Source organism: Phyllostomus hastatus, unplaced genomic scaffold (genome assembly GCF_019186645.2).
Source record: "Phyllostomus hastatus isolate PE091 unplaced genomic scaffold, TTU_PhHast_1.1 phas_contig_137, whole genome shotgun sequence".
Classification (NCBI taxonomy): Eukaryota; Metazoa; Chordata; class Mammalia; order Chiroptera; family Phyllostomidae; genus Phyllostomus; species Phyllostomus hastatus.
Genome location: NW_025333583.1, coordinates 14,118,639 through 14,136,038, shown reverse-complemented (window position 1 = coordinate 14,136,038; position 17,400 = coordinate 14,118,639). Strand labels below are relative to the sequence as shown.

Genomic DNA, 17,400 nt, shown 5'->3' with positions numbered 1-17,400 from the left:
TATATATATATGTAATATATGTATGTGTGGGGTGTGTGTGTGTGTATATATATATGTGATTTTATATATATATATTACATATATATTTTACATATTTTACATACATATAGATTTTACATATATATATATATATATGATTTTAGCATCTATGTTCATCAGGGATATTGGCCTATATAGTTTCTTCTTTATAGTGTCTTTATCTGGTATTGGAATTAGGGTAATGCTGGCCTTGTAAAATGAGTTTAGGAGCCTTCCTTCTTACATGATTTTTGAAATAGTTTGAGAAAGAGTAGTGTTAGTTCTTCTCAGAACATTTGGTAAAATTCTCTGTGAAATCTTCCTGTCGAGAACTTTTATTAGTGGGGAGTTTTTTGATTACTGCTTCAGTTTCACTAGGTGTAGTCTATCTATTCAGATTCTCTGACTATTCCTGATTCAGTTTTAGAAGATTGTATATTTCTAAGAATTTATATGTTTCACCCAGGTTCTCCAATTTGTTGGCATATTGTTGTTCATAATATTTTCTTACAATCCTTTGTATTTCTTTGATGTCAGTTGCTAGTTTTCTTCTTTCATTTCTTATTTATTTGGGTCCTCTCACTTTACTTTCTTGATAAGCCAAGTTAAAGATTAATCAATCTTATTTATCTTTTCAAAGGACCATCTCTTGGATTCATTGATCTTTTGTATCATTTTTCAGATTCTAGTTTATTTTTGCTCTGATCTTTATTATTTCCTTCCTTCTACTTGTTTGGGTTTTTTGGTGGTGCTGTTCTTTTTTGAGTTCCTTTAAGTGTAAATAGAGTTAGATTGTTTCTTTGAGCTTTCTCTTGCTTGAGATAGGCCAGTAATGTTATGAATTTCCCTCTCAGAATTGCTTTCCCTGTGTCCCACAGATTTTGGATTATTGTGTTCTCATTTTCATTTGTTTCAAGGTATCTTTTGATTTCTTCCTTGATCTCATCGTTGATCCATTCATTGTTTAATAACATGTTATTTAGCTTCCACGTCTGTGTTTTCAGTGTTCTTCTTGTGATTGATTTCTAGTTTCATAGCACTGTGGTCCAAGAAGATGTTTGTTTGATATTATGTCAATCTTCTTAAATTTATTGACACTTGTTTTGTGCCCTAACATGTGGTCTGTCCTAGAAAATGTTCTGTGTGCACTTGAAAAGTAGGTACATTCTGCTGCTTTGGGATGAAATGCTCTAAAGATATCAATTAAATCCATTTGATCTAGTGTGTCATTTAAGGCTGCTGTCTTCTTACTGATTTTCTGTCTGGAAGATCTATCCATTGAAGTCAATGAGTTGTTAGAGTCCCTGATTATGACTGCATTTCTGTTGAATTCTCCCTTTATGTCCATCAAGATTCACTTTACATATTTAGGGGCTCTTATTTTGGGTGAGTCAAAGTTTACTAGGGTTATATCCTCTTGTTGGATTGTTCCCTTTATGTAGTGTCCTTCTTTGTCTCTTACTATAGCCTTGGTTTTAAAGTCTATTTTGTTGGATATAAAATGACTGCCCCAGCTTTCTTTTCCCCTTTCCATTTGCATGAAATATCTTTGTCCATCCCTTTACTTTTAGTCTGTGCTTATCTTTTGATCAGAGATGTGGCTTTTGTAAGCAGAATATGCTTTGGGTCTAGTTTTCTTATCCATTCAGCTACCCAAGCTGTTTTGGATAAACCATTTAAGCCACTTAACATTTAAATGGCTTATTGATAGATACGTGTTTAATGCCATTTTATTGTTAGACTATTTTACTCTTTTTCTTCTTTCTCTTTTTCTTTTTATTATTCTTAAGTCAAGCCTTTTAACATTTGTTGCAGTACTGGTTTGGTGTTAATGGACTCCTCATCTTCCAAATCACTGATTCAATTCTCTGTTTCATTTAACCCACTGCTTATTCTTTCCAGTGTATTATTTATTTCAGATATTGCATTCTTTATTTCTGACTGGCTTTTTTTAATGGTGTCTATGTCTTTTTTCATGCTGTTGAGTATCTTATAATCATTACCTTAAACTTTCTCTCTGATAAATCGCTTGCATCTATTTCATCTAACTCTTCTAGAGAATTCTCTTGTTCTTTCATTTGGGTCTTTTTTTTTGTCTTCCCATTTTGGCTGCTTCTTTGTATTTATTTCTATATATTAGGTAGATCTGCAAAGACTCTGGTGTAGGCCTTTGCCAGATGCTGCTTGTGACTGGCCTTGGGCCACTGTTTGGAGCTATCAGTGACCCACAGCATGTGGCTCCATGTCTGGGCCTATCTGTGTGCTGAAAGAACCAGGCTGTGCACCAAGGCAGGCTTTTACCAGCACCAGGCAGGGAGTGGTTGGGGGGACTGTCAACTAAAGTCTCAGAGATCCACACTAGTTGTTAAACTAATTGATGAGATAGCCTCAAGCTGTACTCAGCAGCCTGGCTTAAGCTCTATAGGGTGGGGCAGAGTAATTCTTGTGGACAAAGCTACTGCTTCCCTTCAGGCTGGTGCCATTCAGAGAGAAGTGCTCTGCCTGAGAGTACTGGCTTCTGCAGTATGGGGATTTACTTAGCACAGGGATCCTGGTGGCTGTTCCTTCAGTTCTTTCCTCAGAGCCACCAACCCCAGACTCTCTTCAAGGGTCTCTAGTCCACTCTGCCCTTCCTCTGCTGAAGCCCAAGGTAAGTGGTTGTAAATGAAATTTTGTGCATTGGCCCTTTAAGAGGCTCTGTATCTCCGGCTATAACTCCCTGGCGGACAGAAACTTTGTTGCTCTTCACAGTTGGATGTTATCTGGGTTCCTTTCCTGGCTCTGTTGCTCTAGGTTGTGGAGCCCAATTTGAGGGGTAGGTGCCACACTTCTCAGGGGGAATCCCCAGCTGCCGAATATCCTCCCAGCACTTCAGCTGCCACCCATGGGAACCCAGCCAGCTGTCTCATGCCTCCTTCCCAGTACTCCCTCCCAGTCACATTGTGGTGAAGTGGGTTTTTTTTTGGGGGGGGGGGTGGGTGGAGGCCTATCTTTGATTGTAAGGCCTCTTTCCAGCTAGTGTTTAGTTGGTTATTCAGGATGGTATCTCTACAATTTGGTTGCAATTCAAGATTGGTCCTGGGAAGAGGTTAGTGTAGCTTCCATTTACTCCTCTGCTATGATGGGTCTCTTGTATAAGGTTACTTTTAGAAAAGTAACTTTAGGAAATAGAGATATATACTAAATGGATTCTTAAAGTAGAAAGAGCTAGACAGCTAGTGTTTGTGCAAAATGCCTTTAAATAAATATATCAAGAAAGAAGAAAGGCAGCAATAGAACCTAAAATAGAGGTCTATATGAAAATAACCCACATCTTACAGCAAATTTCCCAGGAAACCTTTTGTACAGTACACTGCCCAGGATGCTAGTTGGCTACATCAGACTTGTAAGAATCCAGTTTACTATCTATAGTAGCAATCCAGGAAGCTAAACAATAATTTCTGTAACAGTTGGCCAAAAATGGTCAGGACTTGTTTAATGACTAAGAGCCTCATTAACTTTTGTCTCCACTTTCAACTTAGAACTGTTACAGAACAACAAGGGATGGGGGGACCTGGGACGATATACTATTACTGAAAGAAAACCCCAGGTTCATTATGTCTGTTGCCTATAGGAAAGATGTCTCTCAATGTCAGAGATTCATGAAAAGGAATGGAAATGTTTATTTAATGCTATACAAACTTAAAGTACTGACCTAATGTCTTCATCAAAATCCTAAAGTCCCTTAAAACACCCACAAACACACACAGTCCTTCCTTCCCCCCTTTGCCCAGTCTGGGGTACTGTATCTCAGGAAAAGAAATAGAAGTCCGTGGCTCAGGCAACCCCCAGTTCTTCACAGTAATCCGTCTCAGCTGGTAGGCCTCCCTCAGTTCCCGGCACCATCAGCTGTGTCGCTGGGATCTCTGCTAAAGCCAGGTGGTGGTTTCCCCTTCTAAAGCTGCAGGGGTCCCCACTCAGCCAAAACCACGTGCTTCTCCCCACAAAGCTGCAGGGAGGGGTGTCGCCGCTCTGCCAAAGCCGAGTGGCGATTCTCTGCTAAAGCTGCATGGTGATTCTCTCTCGGAGGGCTGCAGGAGTCCCCACTCTGCTAAAGACGCATGGTTCTCCCCTCAGTGGCTGCCGAGTCTGGGTTTAAATCCCCGTACCAGTCTTCCTCTGCAGCCCCATCTCTGATTCCTCCCACAATCAGTTACACCTGCCAGCACTTTCATATCTTTCCAGCTTTACTGGGCTGCCATCCTGAGTCTGGGTAGGTGTGGCCCCATGTCCAGGAGCCAATCATCTCCAAGCTCCCATGCAGGCCCTGTAACTAGGGGGGCCTGCCTCCCAGTTACATCTTGGTAGGGAAGTTACTTCCATTCCCCTGGCTCAGAGCATGGCCACAGCTATTTAACATATCTATGTAACCAGTCAAAGGTTATAGATATGTTAAATGACCATGCCAGAGGGTAGCTGGAAGGCTGTTGCTATGGGAAACAGCTCTCAATGGCCCTGCTCCATTTGTCCCTTCCCCCAACCCATACCTGTGGGGGGTGGGGGTGAGGACATCCTAAAATCTCCTGGACTCCATGAGTTCTGGACCCTATTCCAAATCTCTATTTGGGGTCCCCCCTCTTGGCTGCACCCTATAACAGAACCAGTCAGAAAGAGTCAATTTTGTATCCCTAACCAATCACATAGGATGCCCACTTCTAGCCTGCCCACCTAAGTTTCTCAGGACAACAGTCTCCAATCAGCGCACACCCAAAGCCTCCCCTTTCCTCCTATAAAGTTTTCTTACTCCTCTGTCTGCCTTTGAGTCTCTATCAAAATAGAAAGGATGGTGGCTGATGCCTTGGCTTTAGCAAGCCCTGAATACATAAATGCAGCTTTTCTTACTTGGTTTATTGGTCTTCAACCAAATATGTTTGGGTGATTCTAAAAAGAGAGTAATTTGTTTATTTGCCTGGCACTTTCAGATACTCTGCAATTTTTTTTTTAATCGATTGCTTAACAATTATCTTAGATAAATTCTGTTGTGTTTATTTTCTAAATAAGGAAGCAAAGTCATAAAGTCATTCAGAACATCACCTACCCCATCCGTGCTAGTGAATGGCCTACTTTTAAAAATTGAATTATTTTTTGATATCAAAGTCCAACAATTATTCTTAAGAAACATTCTATTAAAGTTCACTTTAAGATGTTCCTTTACCACATAAGTTGCCCACAAAACCTAAAGTTGAAGTAACTTATTTTCTCATTATAACATTAACATAATGTAGCTTTATGGAAATAAAGGGGGTAGAAGCATTTGCACATGTTAGGAATTACCATTAAAGTTATGTAGAGCCAGAATGAAAAAAAAATATGATAGCACCAATGACTAGTAAAGCCTTTTAATGCCTGAAAATAAAAGTGATATTTAAGCACAGTTCCTTTAACACCAGAAAAAGTAAAAATAATTCTATTCTACAGTTAACATTGTTTAAATAATGATGTAGAATAGGAAACAATGGCTAAAGGCCAAATGATTCCTATGTGGCTTCTATTTTGTCTCACTAATGCCATTTAGGGAACTCAAATCTTTGTTTAAAAATCCTTGCATGGAGCATAAATTAAATGAATAGAAAGTTAGAATTTGAGAATTCTTAGGAGAAGAGAAAGATCAAGCTTTTGGAATTTGTAGAATTTCATGTTAAGGAAGAAAAACAATTTTCTTGAAAATTCCCTCTTTTAATAAAATGTTATAAATTTGTCACATAAAATTATAAATACCAAAGGTAAAATTGGCCATTTTATTAGTATATAGTGAGAAAGAAAAAATGCCTTTTTCATACACCTTAAACACTGCTCCCATAAATAAGACTGGTGGTCAATATCCATCAGTTGATTTAATTTTTACATCTTTTTGTTGTATTTCCTACACACTGGGGTGCAATACATATTTTTCATAGAAAAGAAAAATTCATTTAAGTCTCTATTTTGCCTCTTTCTATACCAGACATTCTAAATGGTGGTAGATGTGCAAAAGGTATGGGGCAGTTTGGGGACACATTTTATGAGAAAATCACCTGAGAAATTTCCCAGACAACACGCAGAGACTGATGCCAAGAAAAGCAACCACATCATGAAAACAACACGTTCTGACAACTCAGAAGCAACAGTATGTGTAGTAGAAACAGACTGCATGCATTAGACTCCTGCTCTTAACGCTGGCTCACTCTGCGGCACTAGTCAAATCACTTAACTTTGTGACAAGTTTCCTCCTTTTAAGATGAGAACAGTAATAATAGAATCTCATGGGACTGTTGCAAGGATAAACAGTGAAATGATATGTGTGTGTCGACATATAGGAAACACTAGGCATTACTTTATTTTTGCTGTCAATCTGAAAGGAAGCAAACACCTTTATTTTACAGAAGGAGCAGCAAGTGGACCATTTTATTTTGCCCGCATTCAAGACAAATAGGGTGCTGCTTATTCTACAAGCTCTAATGTTCTTAGATGGAAGAGGAGGCTAAGAGAAAAGATCAGCTTGTTAGAAAAAAAGAAGCATTATGCTTATGTCTTATCAATGAAAAAATAGAATCCAGGCATTACTTTACTGTTTCTCCAGGCTCCATAACGGCCAATTCTTGATAACAACGCTTATCATGCCATGCTCTGTCTCTGTATCTGTGTGACTCTTTCATTTACCCGGGCACTCTTGAAGGCAGGAGCTATGTCCAAATTCTTTAAATGTCTAAGGTCTAATAATGTCTCATATGCAGAGATATTCAGTACATGTTGAATGAATTATGAATGAAGTTTAAAAATAAAGAAATAAGTGAACCCATGGATTGGCAGTATTCAGAGAAAGAAAGAGTGATATTCTTACAGAGTGGGTTTAATGCAATAAATGAAATGTAAATTCTTTCAGAAACTTCCTTCAAAACTTAAACCTACATCTTCAAATGATTTAGCAATCCACCTAATGTAATTAATTTAATTCAAAGGATTGCCCAATTATCTGTTTTATGCTTCAACTTGACAAAATAATGTCTCTTAAAGTGAGTGAGAGTAATATTGGTATTATTTCTTGACTGGAAAGTCATTTAATTTTTTTAAGAAAGAAAAGTAGAAAGCCTATCTTGATAAGAAATTTCATGTATTTATCATTGTGAAGTTTTATATTCATTTGAATTGGTTTCAGATTTTTTTATCTGAAGATTAAACAAATTAAAAAATTGTTTTAATTACATAAGATAAAGAAAATGTTTCTCCTTTTGAAATCCTAAAAATGTTTCAGAGTGAATATTATATTACTTCTGCTTTTCTTCCAAAATCAACTATTTATGGCAAGTTTTGGCATATCTTTTGGTGGTATGGTAAATGGTATATTTATAAGCTAGCAATCACACTGATTTGAGCTGAATAGTTGTTTTGTGATTTTAACCCTTTAATATATTTAGATAATTTCATTTCTGAGTAATAATATGGTACTTAATATATAAGTACTTCTTACCCTATTTGAGTCAATTCTTGCTCTGGAAGTATAGATGGGAGGTGGGATGTTGAAAGCTTGAGGGACCAGGTATTCCTCAGCATCCATCATATCTTCTAAATCCTCTTCATCCAAGAGATTCTGAAAGAACTTGCTGTCGTTTGGACTGGGAAGCTTCATACGATCATCACCCTAATGCATTGCCCATTGAAAACAGAAAAATTGATTCTTCTCTTTATCTTCAATATGTTGACTTTGCAGTACATTTACATAATATCAAAACAAATATTTGAAAATTCATGCACTCACTTAAAACATAATTCTTTAGCATAACTTCTAGCCCTAAAGAAGCCTGTAATATGCTCAGATATGACCATATCTTAATGCAAAAAGAATATGATAAATGCCATTAGAGATAAATAAAGCAGAATGCTTTGTTTTGAGGGAGGCAAATTCATTTCAGACCTGAGAATAATAGTAGGCTTCATTGCCAATACAGTATATGGGGTTTGACTTTAAGAATAAACAATAAAGGGAAGTTGATTGATCAATATTTATCTTTGGGGGGATTTGTGTGATAGCGGAGAGTTATCAGAATGGATGGGCTGTATGATTTGTCCTGTAGCAGAACACTCTTAAAGAGCAGAACACTCTTTGGAATGATAGCATTCCAAATCACAGCACAAGTGGCACACAGCATCAGTAGGAGTGGGACAGACACCCAAACCCTTGTTTTCCTCTTTCTCACCTTATCTTCATTAGTGACTATAGACATGAAGATAAATGCTACATATATATGTGAAATAGATGAGGTATATACATGATATATATATGTATCTAGCTTTTTTCTTTATTTCAGACTATAGATATGAAGATAAATACTATATTGTTTTACTAGGTGTAAGCCAAGGTGTATTTGTTTATGGTTTAGGTAAAAATCATTATAGAGAAATATGTTAAGATTTTTAAATTATCCAATCCATTTTTTCTACTTTTAAACATAAAATCTTCTTTTGGTCTGTTATTTCACTTATGCATATATCAATTCATTTGTATCTGAGTTATGCTTAGACACTGCATATCTCCCAAAACAAATCAAAACATTTAAAATACTATTTTTTATAAAATGAAATATCAATATATTAAAATTTTTAGTTCATTGTCTTCAACTGTAGAGAAGATTAAAATAAAAATCCATCTTCTTTTTGTTCTGAAAATGCAAGATTATAATAATGAACATGACTTCCATACAAGGCTAGTCTGAGGATAAAGGCTTTTTATTAATATGAATAATCATAATTACTAATAACAGAGGTACTTGAACACTAAGGGAAGGTGCTTAGAAATGTTCTGACATCAAGTAAAAGGCTCTTTTACATAAGTCATTTTACATGGTATCCTGCTTAGTTAATCTACTTCTGAGTGGTGATTTTCACAGTTTCAAAATCCAGACATTACTCATATTTTGTGGCGAGTTTGACACTGAGAAATTCTTAAAACTCCAAGTCAAATGTACTAACCTGAATAACTAAATATCTTTGAGGGTCTCGAGCCATCCTTGAGAATTCAGCAGCCAGTTCCTTAAATTTAGGTCTACTGTCAGCATCAATCATCCAACCTAGAAATTCACATGGAATGAGAGTCACCATAGTTATAATTAGGAAAAAAACTACATGTGAAATGTATGAAAAGATAGGTTAAAATATTGTTTTAATAATAATGATCTGAAAAGACAAAGGAAATTAATGACAGAAATGATCCAAGAGGCAAGGGTTCTGTCTCAGTTTGTTGACATTCATGACTAAGTGTAATACACTAGAATGACAGCATTGTTTTCTTATTGGCTTGATCTAATTTAAAATTAAATGTTCTTCTGAGAAAATATAACCTGGCCTAACTATATTAACTTACAGAATTTCAGAATATTTTTTTCTTAGGTATGGAGAGAATTCTCTTTTAAAACTTTGATGGTTATAAAAAAGATGATTAGAATTGAATTTATTATTTTGCATCAGGAGTGACATGGAATTAAAGCTTTGTTTACAATGTGGTACTCTGGCACAAGGAAGAAAAAGGATCGGAAGCAACTTTTTAGTGGTACTTTTTTCCTGCTGAGAGAAAATAATAATAAATGCAAAGTGATAGGTAATGTTTGTTCAGCAATTGCCATTAGCTTATTTTAGTACTAGCCTTTTCCAAATAAAAATATTTTCAGCAGTTTTCAAGGGTATATATTATTATTTAGCTGGGATTCTAGATGAAGTAGGTTTTTTCTACCTAGGCTCTTGTTAGCTAATGAGATGATAAGAATAAAAGCACCAAGCCTTCCTTGGTTTTCTTACCAAATGACTCTTTTCTTAAGTGTTAAAACTTTTAAAAGTAAGGAAAAACTCCCTGTTAGGGAAAATGTTTTCCTAGTCTTTCATTATTTCATCAGGGTATCTAAATGAAACATTTAAATCATCCCTTATGCTAGTTACAGGCTCAAATGATACAATGTATGCGTGTTTTTAAACATTCTTCCATAGATGACTACTAATCAATGCTTGATCCAATAAAGCTATAAAGCTCATTCATCTTTTCTCTAAGAGTTCAATTTTTATTCTTGTGTTGGGAAGTCTTCTGCTGTCATTTTATATATCGTTAATTACACTAGAATTTTTCCTCTCTTAACAAGGTTGAAATGCTTTATATTATACATGCATCCACTGAAAAATGTTTTTAAATGCTTCTGATATCAAGATGCTAATAAGAAGACAGGTGTTTCTGGAACTACTGGAACCAAAAAAAAAGGTTAACTTCACAGTGAGGAATCAGTTTCTTTCCAACTAAATATTGAGTAAATAGAACTATGCTTAGAGAAAAGGGCATGTTGACCTGAACTGGAAAGCACATTTTTTATTTCCTCCCTCACTGTCAGAATGTATTACACACGTCGTGAATATAAATCTGGGTAGACCTGGGTCCAAAGTCTCTTATCAATAAGATGCTTATTCACCTTCACCAGTTTGTTTCTTTGTTAATCCTGTGTAAATCGAAAGGGGAAAAACCCGGATTACACAAGAAAGAGCGCTGAATGTTAATCTCACTTAAATTAAGTCAGAAACTCCAGAGACTTTTCTAATTCTATTTAAATTAAGAGCCTAGGTTTCCAAAACATGTGTCTGGAGCATAAAAAAAGGAGAAAAAAAGGAAGAGTTAGATGTAAACAAATGATCAAATTGAAAAAAGTAAACATTCGTAATCTCTTTAGTTTAATATCGATTCATGTCTTCCTTACTTCCCACTGTGTCCTGCTAATTTACTGTTGACTAAAACCCTATTTCTATTTAATTCATTTTTTAGCTATCAGTTTCAAGCTTTCTTTCTTTATACATAGATCATTTATTTAGCCTGCTATTTCCCTCTAAAAATTAATAATATTATTATGACTAATTATATCTCTTTATGAAAGACAATTTGATTGCCATGGAAATGATAAGAATCAAGTGAAATGAATAAGAGTAAGCATAATATAATTTGACATCATAGCACAAGGGCATGATATTGCTTCATTAACAATAACAACAAAGGTGTTAACACGCTACTTACATAATTAGTTCTGAACTTCTATATTTTTCAATATACAGAAACATTGTGCAGACAGATTCATCTGTGCTACTTTACTAAGAATGATGATGTGATGATAAAAGTATTTCGCAATCTTACATTTGACCATGACCATGTAAACATCAATAGTGCAGATAGGAGGCTGAGGCAAACGTTCTCCTTTCTCCAGTAAGTCAGGGATTTCTCGAGTTGGAATTCCATCATAGGGTTTCCCTCCAAAGGTCATCAGTTCCCATATAGTGACTCCTACATTGGAAATCAAATTCTTACATAAGCATATTAAGAACATCATTTGAACCACTCAGTATACACCAGTGGCAAAGGAATGCTCCCTGAAGGGCAATCAAAAATAGTTTAAAGAAAGGCCCTTCTGATTTCTTTATTCACTTAGAGATGCTCAATGACAAAATCTTTGTGGGAAATTAAATTATATTATTATTGTTTTGGAATTTTTAATGGGTAGCAGATCCGATTCAGGGTGAATATCAAAATGAAAAGTCAATTCCCCATTTATACCTTATAAGTAATGCTAATGTTTGTGACACAAATTAAGTTTCACTACCTCACATTACAGGTTATAAAACAATTTATTTACTATATACATGTGTATACAGTACCATGTAAATAATTGCAGGTGAAATCCTATATTGACTAAATTCAAGATTAACGTTTTTGCTATTCAGAGCCATAAAGGCTAAGCTGTGCTTCCTGAATGATTATCTTGTGTTATGGTAAAAAATTGTAGCTCTCTTTTTAACCAACCCAAAGAACACAAGTGGAAGAAAAACATTTTCATTTATTTAGCACATATGAAAACCAGAGTGAGGAGTGATCCTTATGTAAGAAATAATACATATTGTAAAGCGGGGATCTCAAAATTGAAAGAAAATACACCAGTATACACCAGTGGCAAAGGAATGCTCCCTGAAGGGCAATAATCATTTTTTTCCCTTAGATAATGAAACACTTTCTTGAATGAATAGAACATTGGTGTTCTTAATAAAGCAAACACCTGAAATATTAACATGAAAGTTTGATAATAATTATTTTATTTTATTTTATTTTTAAGATTTTATTTATTTATTTTTAGAGAGAGTGGAAGGAACGGAGACAGAAAGGGAGAGAAACGTCAATGTGTGGTTACCTCTCATGTGCCCCCTACTGGGGACCTGGCCTGCAACTCAGGCATGTGCCCTGACTGGGAATCAAACCGGCAACCTTTTGCTTCTCAGTCCAGGGCCCAATCCACTGAGCCACACCAGCCAGGGCTGATAATAATTATTTTAATTTGAGCAATAATATACAAAATGTAGATCTCTTCTTTATTATGATCTAATAATTACATAATTAAGAAGATACAGTTTTCCTAAGGATAAAAAACTATAAGTTCAGAAACAGCTACCTGGACACAATAGTACTACCAAGTAAAGTTTCATTGATGTATATATTGTGGTAACTTTTAATGTAAAAATTATGAATTAGGGCTATGTTTTCTTTTCCACTGCCATCTTTGATAACTTATTGATTCAAACTGAAGTCTTTTTTAAGCTCATGACACTCATGTAAGTGAACAAAGGGGTTCTATGAAAAGTGATCTCATAGTGTGATCTATTCATAAATTCCTAACTGAGCACCGGAGTGTATAACTTCCCAGTACAAGTCTATCTTTGTCTTAAGCAAACCCTCTCCATTGATTTTATTCATCTAAATTAGCATACCTTTGAAATAAGCCATAACCACCTTCAAGCAAGTACATAATCTTATTTTTAGAGGTCATTCAAAATTTGTCTGGAGTAGATTGCCACATTAATTCAAGCAAACATAAGTGGAAAAAAATGACATAATGATAATATATTTGCCATAATAAATAACATATAAATGTATTTATATCATCTATATAAATTTATATCATGTATAAAGGTATATCACATATATTAATTTATCATACTAGGATGATGAATTAATTTTTACTTAATCTTTATGGAATCCTTAACAAATAAACTTGTAAAATTCCCTTGTAGGTGTCTAAACTTCAAACATACGATTTCTACTTTTAAGCCGAGTAGAATATATGAGGGCCTCATGGAAATTTTAACACCTCCTATGGCATACGTGTGGTGGGGAGACAACCATCTTATAGAAATATCTAATATTTTAAAGGTAATTCATGCTTTTCTACAAAAGAGGTGTAAGTTCTTTAGTGACTGAAAGGTTTAATTCTTTTTTTCTGAAAATTAAAAGATAAAAACTAAGCTTAAAATTGAGTAAATCTTACCATGTTTTAAGTTCTACCACTACCTTTTTATTTAAAAGGCAATGTGCTTTTAAGAAATGTTAGTTTTTATGGTGTATTTATACTCAGAAAAGGTGTTGATTCTTACTAATTAACCTGGATTAACCTGGATGAGCTTAAACTGTAAAAAATCCAACATACACTAAGGAGCTCAGCTCAACAATTCGGTTTAACACAATTAAATAAATTTTCTAAATTTAAAAGCCACTCTTTTCCATTTCATAGTATTTGCTCTGTAACGTATCCATTTACATTAAGAGTATTTGGGAAATTAAAATCAAAGCTGCAATTAGCAATCTCCTCTCTCATCTCTCCCCTCACCTTTGTTACTTCACTGAACTGCTCTCAGTAATCATTCTCTGTTATCACAATAGTCTCTATTGTCTTACTATAGAACAGGAATACCCATAACAAAAAACATCTTTTTTTAAACATTTACTGTTTTCAGAGTTATGTTTTCAAAGAGTTGTTAAAAGTTAAGGCCTTGAGATTCCATGAAATTGTACCAAACTGAAATTGGCTGGGTTTCTTCTCTCCTGTCAAAATGATCAAACCATTTGCTACCAACTAAGGGTTATGGTAGACAAACTCAACACCAAGGTGTTTATATGTCACACTCTAGAGAACCAGGAAATAACAAAAAAGGCAGGTAACAATACTGTTAGAGTTTTGTTTTTCCTAATGGAAGATGAAAGAGTTAATTCCTTTAGAAAGCAAGTCTTATAAATCGGTATTTGAAATACAGTGAAATAATTTGGCTTAAGATAATTTACATGAACGTAATATGTTTATTTTTGCCTTATATGCATTAATTCACAGGGAAGATTTACTTACCATAGCTCCAAACATCACTCTGATGGGTGAATTTCCTATAATGTATGCACTCCAGAGCCATCCATTTAATTGGCATCTACAGAGGAAAAAACATAAAAGTTTTATAATTATATAAAGTATTTTCTTCCTAAATGTGAGCCTTGCTTCAATTATATTTTTCATTGTGTGGATAGAAAATATAAATATGTTGTTTTTCAATACAGGGAACAAATAAACTGAAATTTATAAAATTCTTAAAATGAATTAACCTAAAGATATATATATATATTTAAAGATTTTATTTATTTATTTTTAGAGAAAGGGGAAGGGAGGGAGGAAGAGAGAGAAATGTCAATGTATAATTGCTTCTTGCACTGGGGACCCAGCCCACAACCCAGGCATGTGCCCTGACTGGGATCAAACCAATAACCCTTTGGTTTGCAGGCTGGCACTCAATCAACTGAGCTACACCAGCCATGTCAAGAAATATATTTATTTTTGAAAATCATCATAAACAGTGAAACATATGATAAAAAGTATCACTTCTTACAGTTCTCAATTTATGTAGTAATTAAATTACTAGTTAATATTGTTTTATAGTTCTAAATATCAACACAAGTACTTCTGAAAATGAGGTCATATTGTATTTTTCCTCCCAAATGAGATTCCTTGAATTCTCAGTTATCCCTTTTCACCCGCAGGCAAATGTCAGGTCACCAGAAAAATGACTTTTCACACTCACCCCTTTCCTTCTTCTCTTATATAATTTGGTCACTAAAACACCTAAAATAATGAGTTTCGAAGTTAGCCTTGCTTTGTTCCTCAGCCCCAAATGTTTTCTCTCACCTCGGTTAGTCAGTATTGAATATATGTACCATTTTCAATATAGGAATTATACAAAAGAATGTGTGAGAATCAGTACAAATCCATCATCACTACGGGAAAACAACTCAACTTACCTAGACTGCTGATGATGGGTCAGCAGAATGAGTTTTCAACTACGAAGAGCAGCATTGCATAGCTGGAAATATAATTAGATTCTACGGAATAAAGATAAACACTTCTACTTTGCGGTTGAAAGCTTAAAACTAAATAGGCCTTTGAAATCATGAGGTTGGCTGCTCACCAAGGTGATACCAAGGTAACTCTACAGCAGAATCATGGCATTCAGTGAAAGGGAACAGAAGACACATTGAAAATAATTTCCCTACAGGCAAGGAGTTAGCTGACTTTATGGACTACGGACATTGTGTTAAAGAAGTAAATTTAAATCACAGGTGGCTTGATAAAGACTTAATGGTTACTAGGCATTTAAAGCTATAATGAATCTTGCTTTAGACAAATCCTACAGCTGTACGTTCTCTAGACAAGTGAAGTCATGTGATTTATGGACTTCTCCTCCCATGCAATCTTGTAGTGAGTTTCAAAGCTATGGACTCAAACTGCTGCAATTGGGCAGTAAACAGGCAAAATAGGCTAATAAAATCAAGGAAAAGCCAGATAATATTCCAAAACTAAAGCTGTTCTTTTAAAAATAAATTTTGTGTTCTTATATCATGTGATATTTGAATATATATACAGTTATCTAAGAATTTAATATAAAATCAATGATAAGCATTTGGAAGGTTATCATTAGAAAATATTTATAATACATATTTGGATGGCCCATGATGAATAAAGCATATAATAAACTTTATTTATATAACTTACAAATAATGTTTTTTTTTTCTGTTGACATTAGCTGTGGGTCACCAGAGGTTAAGGCTGCATGTGTTTAATTCACTTGGCCTCTTCTGATCTAAGTGTCCCCAGGTCAAGCTGGGGAGACCTCCACATGAAGACTGTGCTGGTTGGTTGGCCAAGAATGGCAAGCTAGATGTGAGTTAATGGGAAAAACACGAGCTAAGGTCTGAATGTACGGTGGTTTAGAGGGGCAGACACGTGGTTGTCAGTCAGGGCCTGAGACTGGAGAGTCAGAAAAGTTAGGAGAAGCAGTGGCTGTTCATAACCCTGGGACATGGCAAGTTATGTTCCAGCAGAAAGAGTAATAAATAAATTGGTAAAATTATCAAAAACAGTGAAACATATAATAAAAAAGTATCACTTTGTATAGTTCTCAATTTATGTAGTAATTAAATGACTAGTTAATATTGTTTTGTAAATCTAAATTATCAACACGTGTACTTCTAAAAATGAGGTCGACTTATACACTATGATGAAAGCTAAAAGGAAAAGAGTCAGACAAGAGGAATCTTATAGGAGGGTTAAAGGAATCTGTTACAAAAGAATTAGGAGTTAAATACAATGGCTAATCCATCTATGGTTCTATGTAGAGACCAAGCTTCTCTCTAATCTATGAGAGAGAAATTGTAACCCTCAGTATGAGTCAGTCCTATGTTTTTAGGATCAATGGGACAATTTATGTAGGCCTGAATTAAAGTTTAATTTCTCGAGTCCTTAAGGATCCACCCACTTTCCAACACTCCGACACTGGACCTGACGTAAGGACCACAGGCATTGTTTCCTTTTAGCTTCTTTGCATTGTCTTTAGCTTCTTTGGCAATGTATTCTCGCTGTATATTTTTTACAGGAAGGAGAGAATGCAAAGGGTGGAACTGTGATTTTACAATCTCTTAAAACCTCAGGGTTATTGGCTTCTTCCTGTAAAATATGAAGAGATAAAAGGATACCCTACTAGGTTTACAAGCAATACTGCTCTCAAAAACATACTCACCTTTCCTCCATCAGCATTATACTCTTTTTCATCTCCTTCCAAGAGTCTAGCTAGTCCAAAATCCGTGATTTTCACATGGTTTGGAGATTTCACTAAGACATTACGTGCTGCCAAATCACGATGAACAAGCCGTCTTTCTTCCAGATACATCATTCCCTGAAAAACACCAGGTTCCCCAATGATAGTCAGTTAATGCCTACTCTTTTCCATCGACTGAAAGGGAGCTTCTTAGCATTCAGTTGAAAATGCTTAATTTCTGTAGGTGAAGCAGAATCCTGGAATAGTTTCAGAACTAGAGAATACCTGGGATAAAAAAGCAAAAAAAAAAGCTTTTGGCCTTGTCTCCCTGAATTCCTATGAAGAATAATAAATCACCTGCACATGAGCTAAATGTTAGATCGTTTTTTTCCCAGAGACTTGATATTTTTTTTGCTAATACTTTCATTATTGAGGTGTGCAGGTGTCTTA

At 35.1% G+C, this 17,400-nt stretch overlaps 1 protein-coding gene across 6 annotated transcripts in view; it reads right to left on the bottom strand.

Moving 5' to 3' along the window:
- ERBB4 (erb-b2 receptor tyrosine kinase 4) overlaps window positions 1–17,400 on the bottom strand; it is a 969,394-nt gene that overhangs the window by 38,782 nt on the left and 913,212 nt on the right. For all 6 annotated transcript variants that reach the window (XM_045852658.1, XM_045852676.1, XM_045852684.1 and 3 more), the window contains 5 exons: window positions 16,933–17,088; window positions 14,220–14,295; window positions 11,192–11,338; window positions 9,004–9,101; window positions 7,505–7,675 (listed from right to left, as the gene is read on the bottom strand). In XM_045852658.1, coding sequence (XP_045708614.1) covers window positions 7,505–7,675; window positions 9,004–9,101; window positions 11,192–11,338; window positions 14,220–14,295; window positions 16,933–17,088 — 648 coding nt within the window. The remainder of the gene's footprint in view (window positions 1–7,504; window positions 7,676–9,003; window positions 9,102–11,191; window positions 11,339–14,219; window positions 14,296–16,932; window positions 17,089–17,400) is intronic.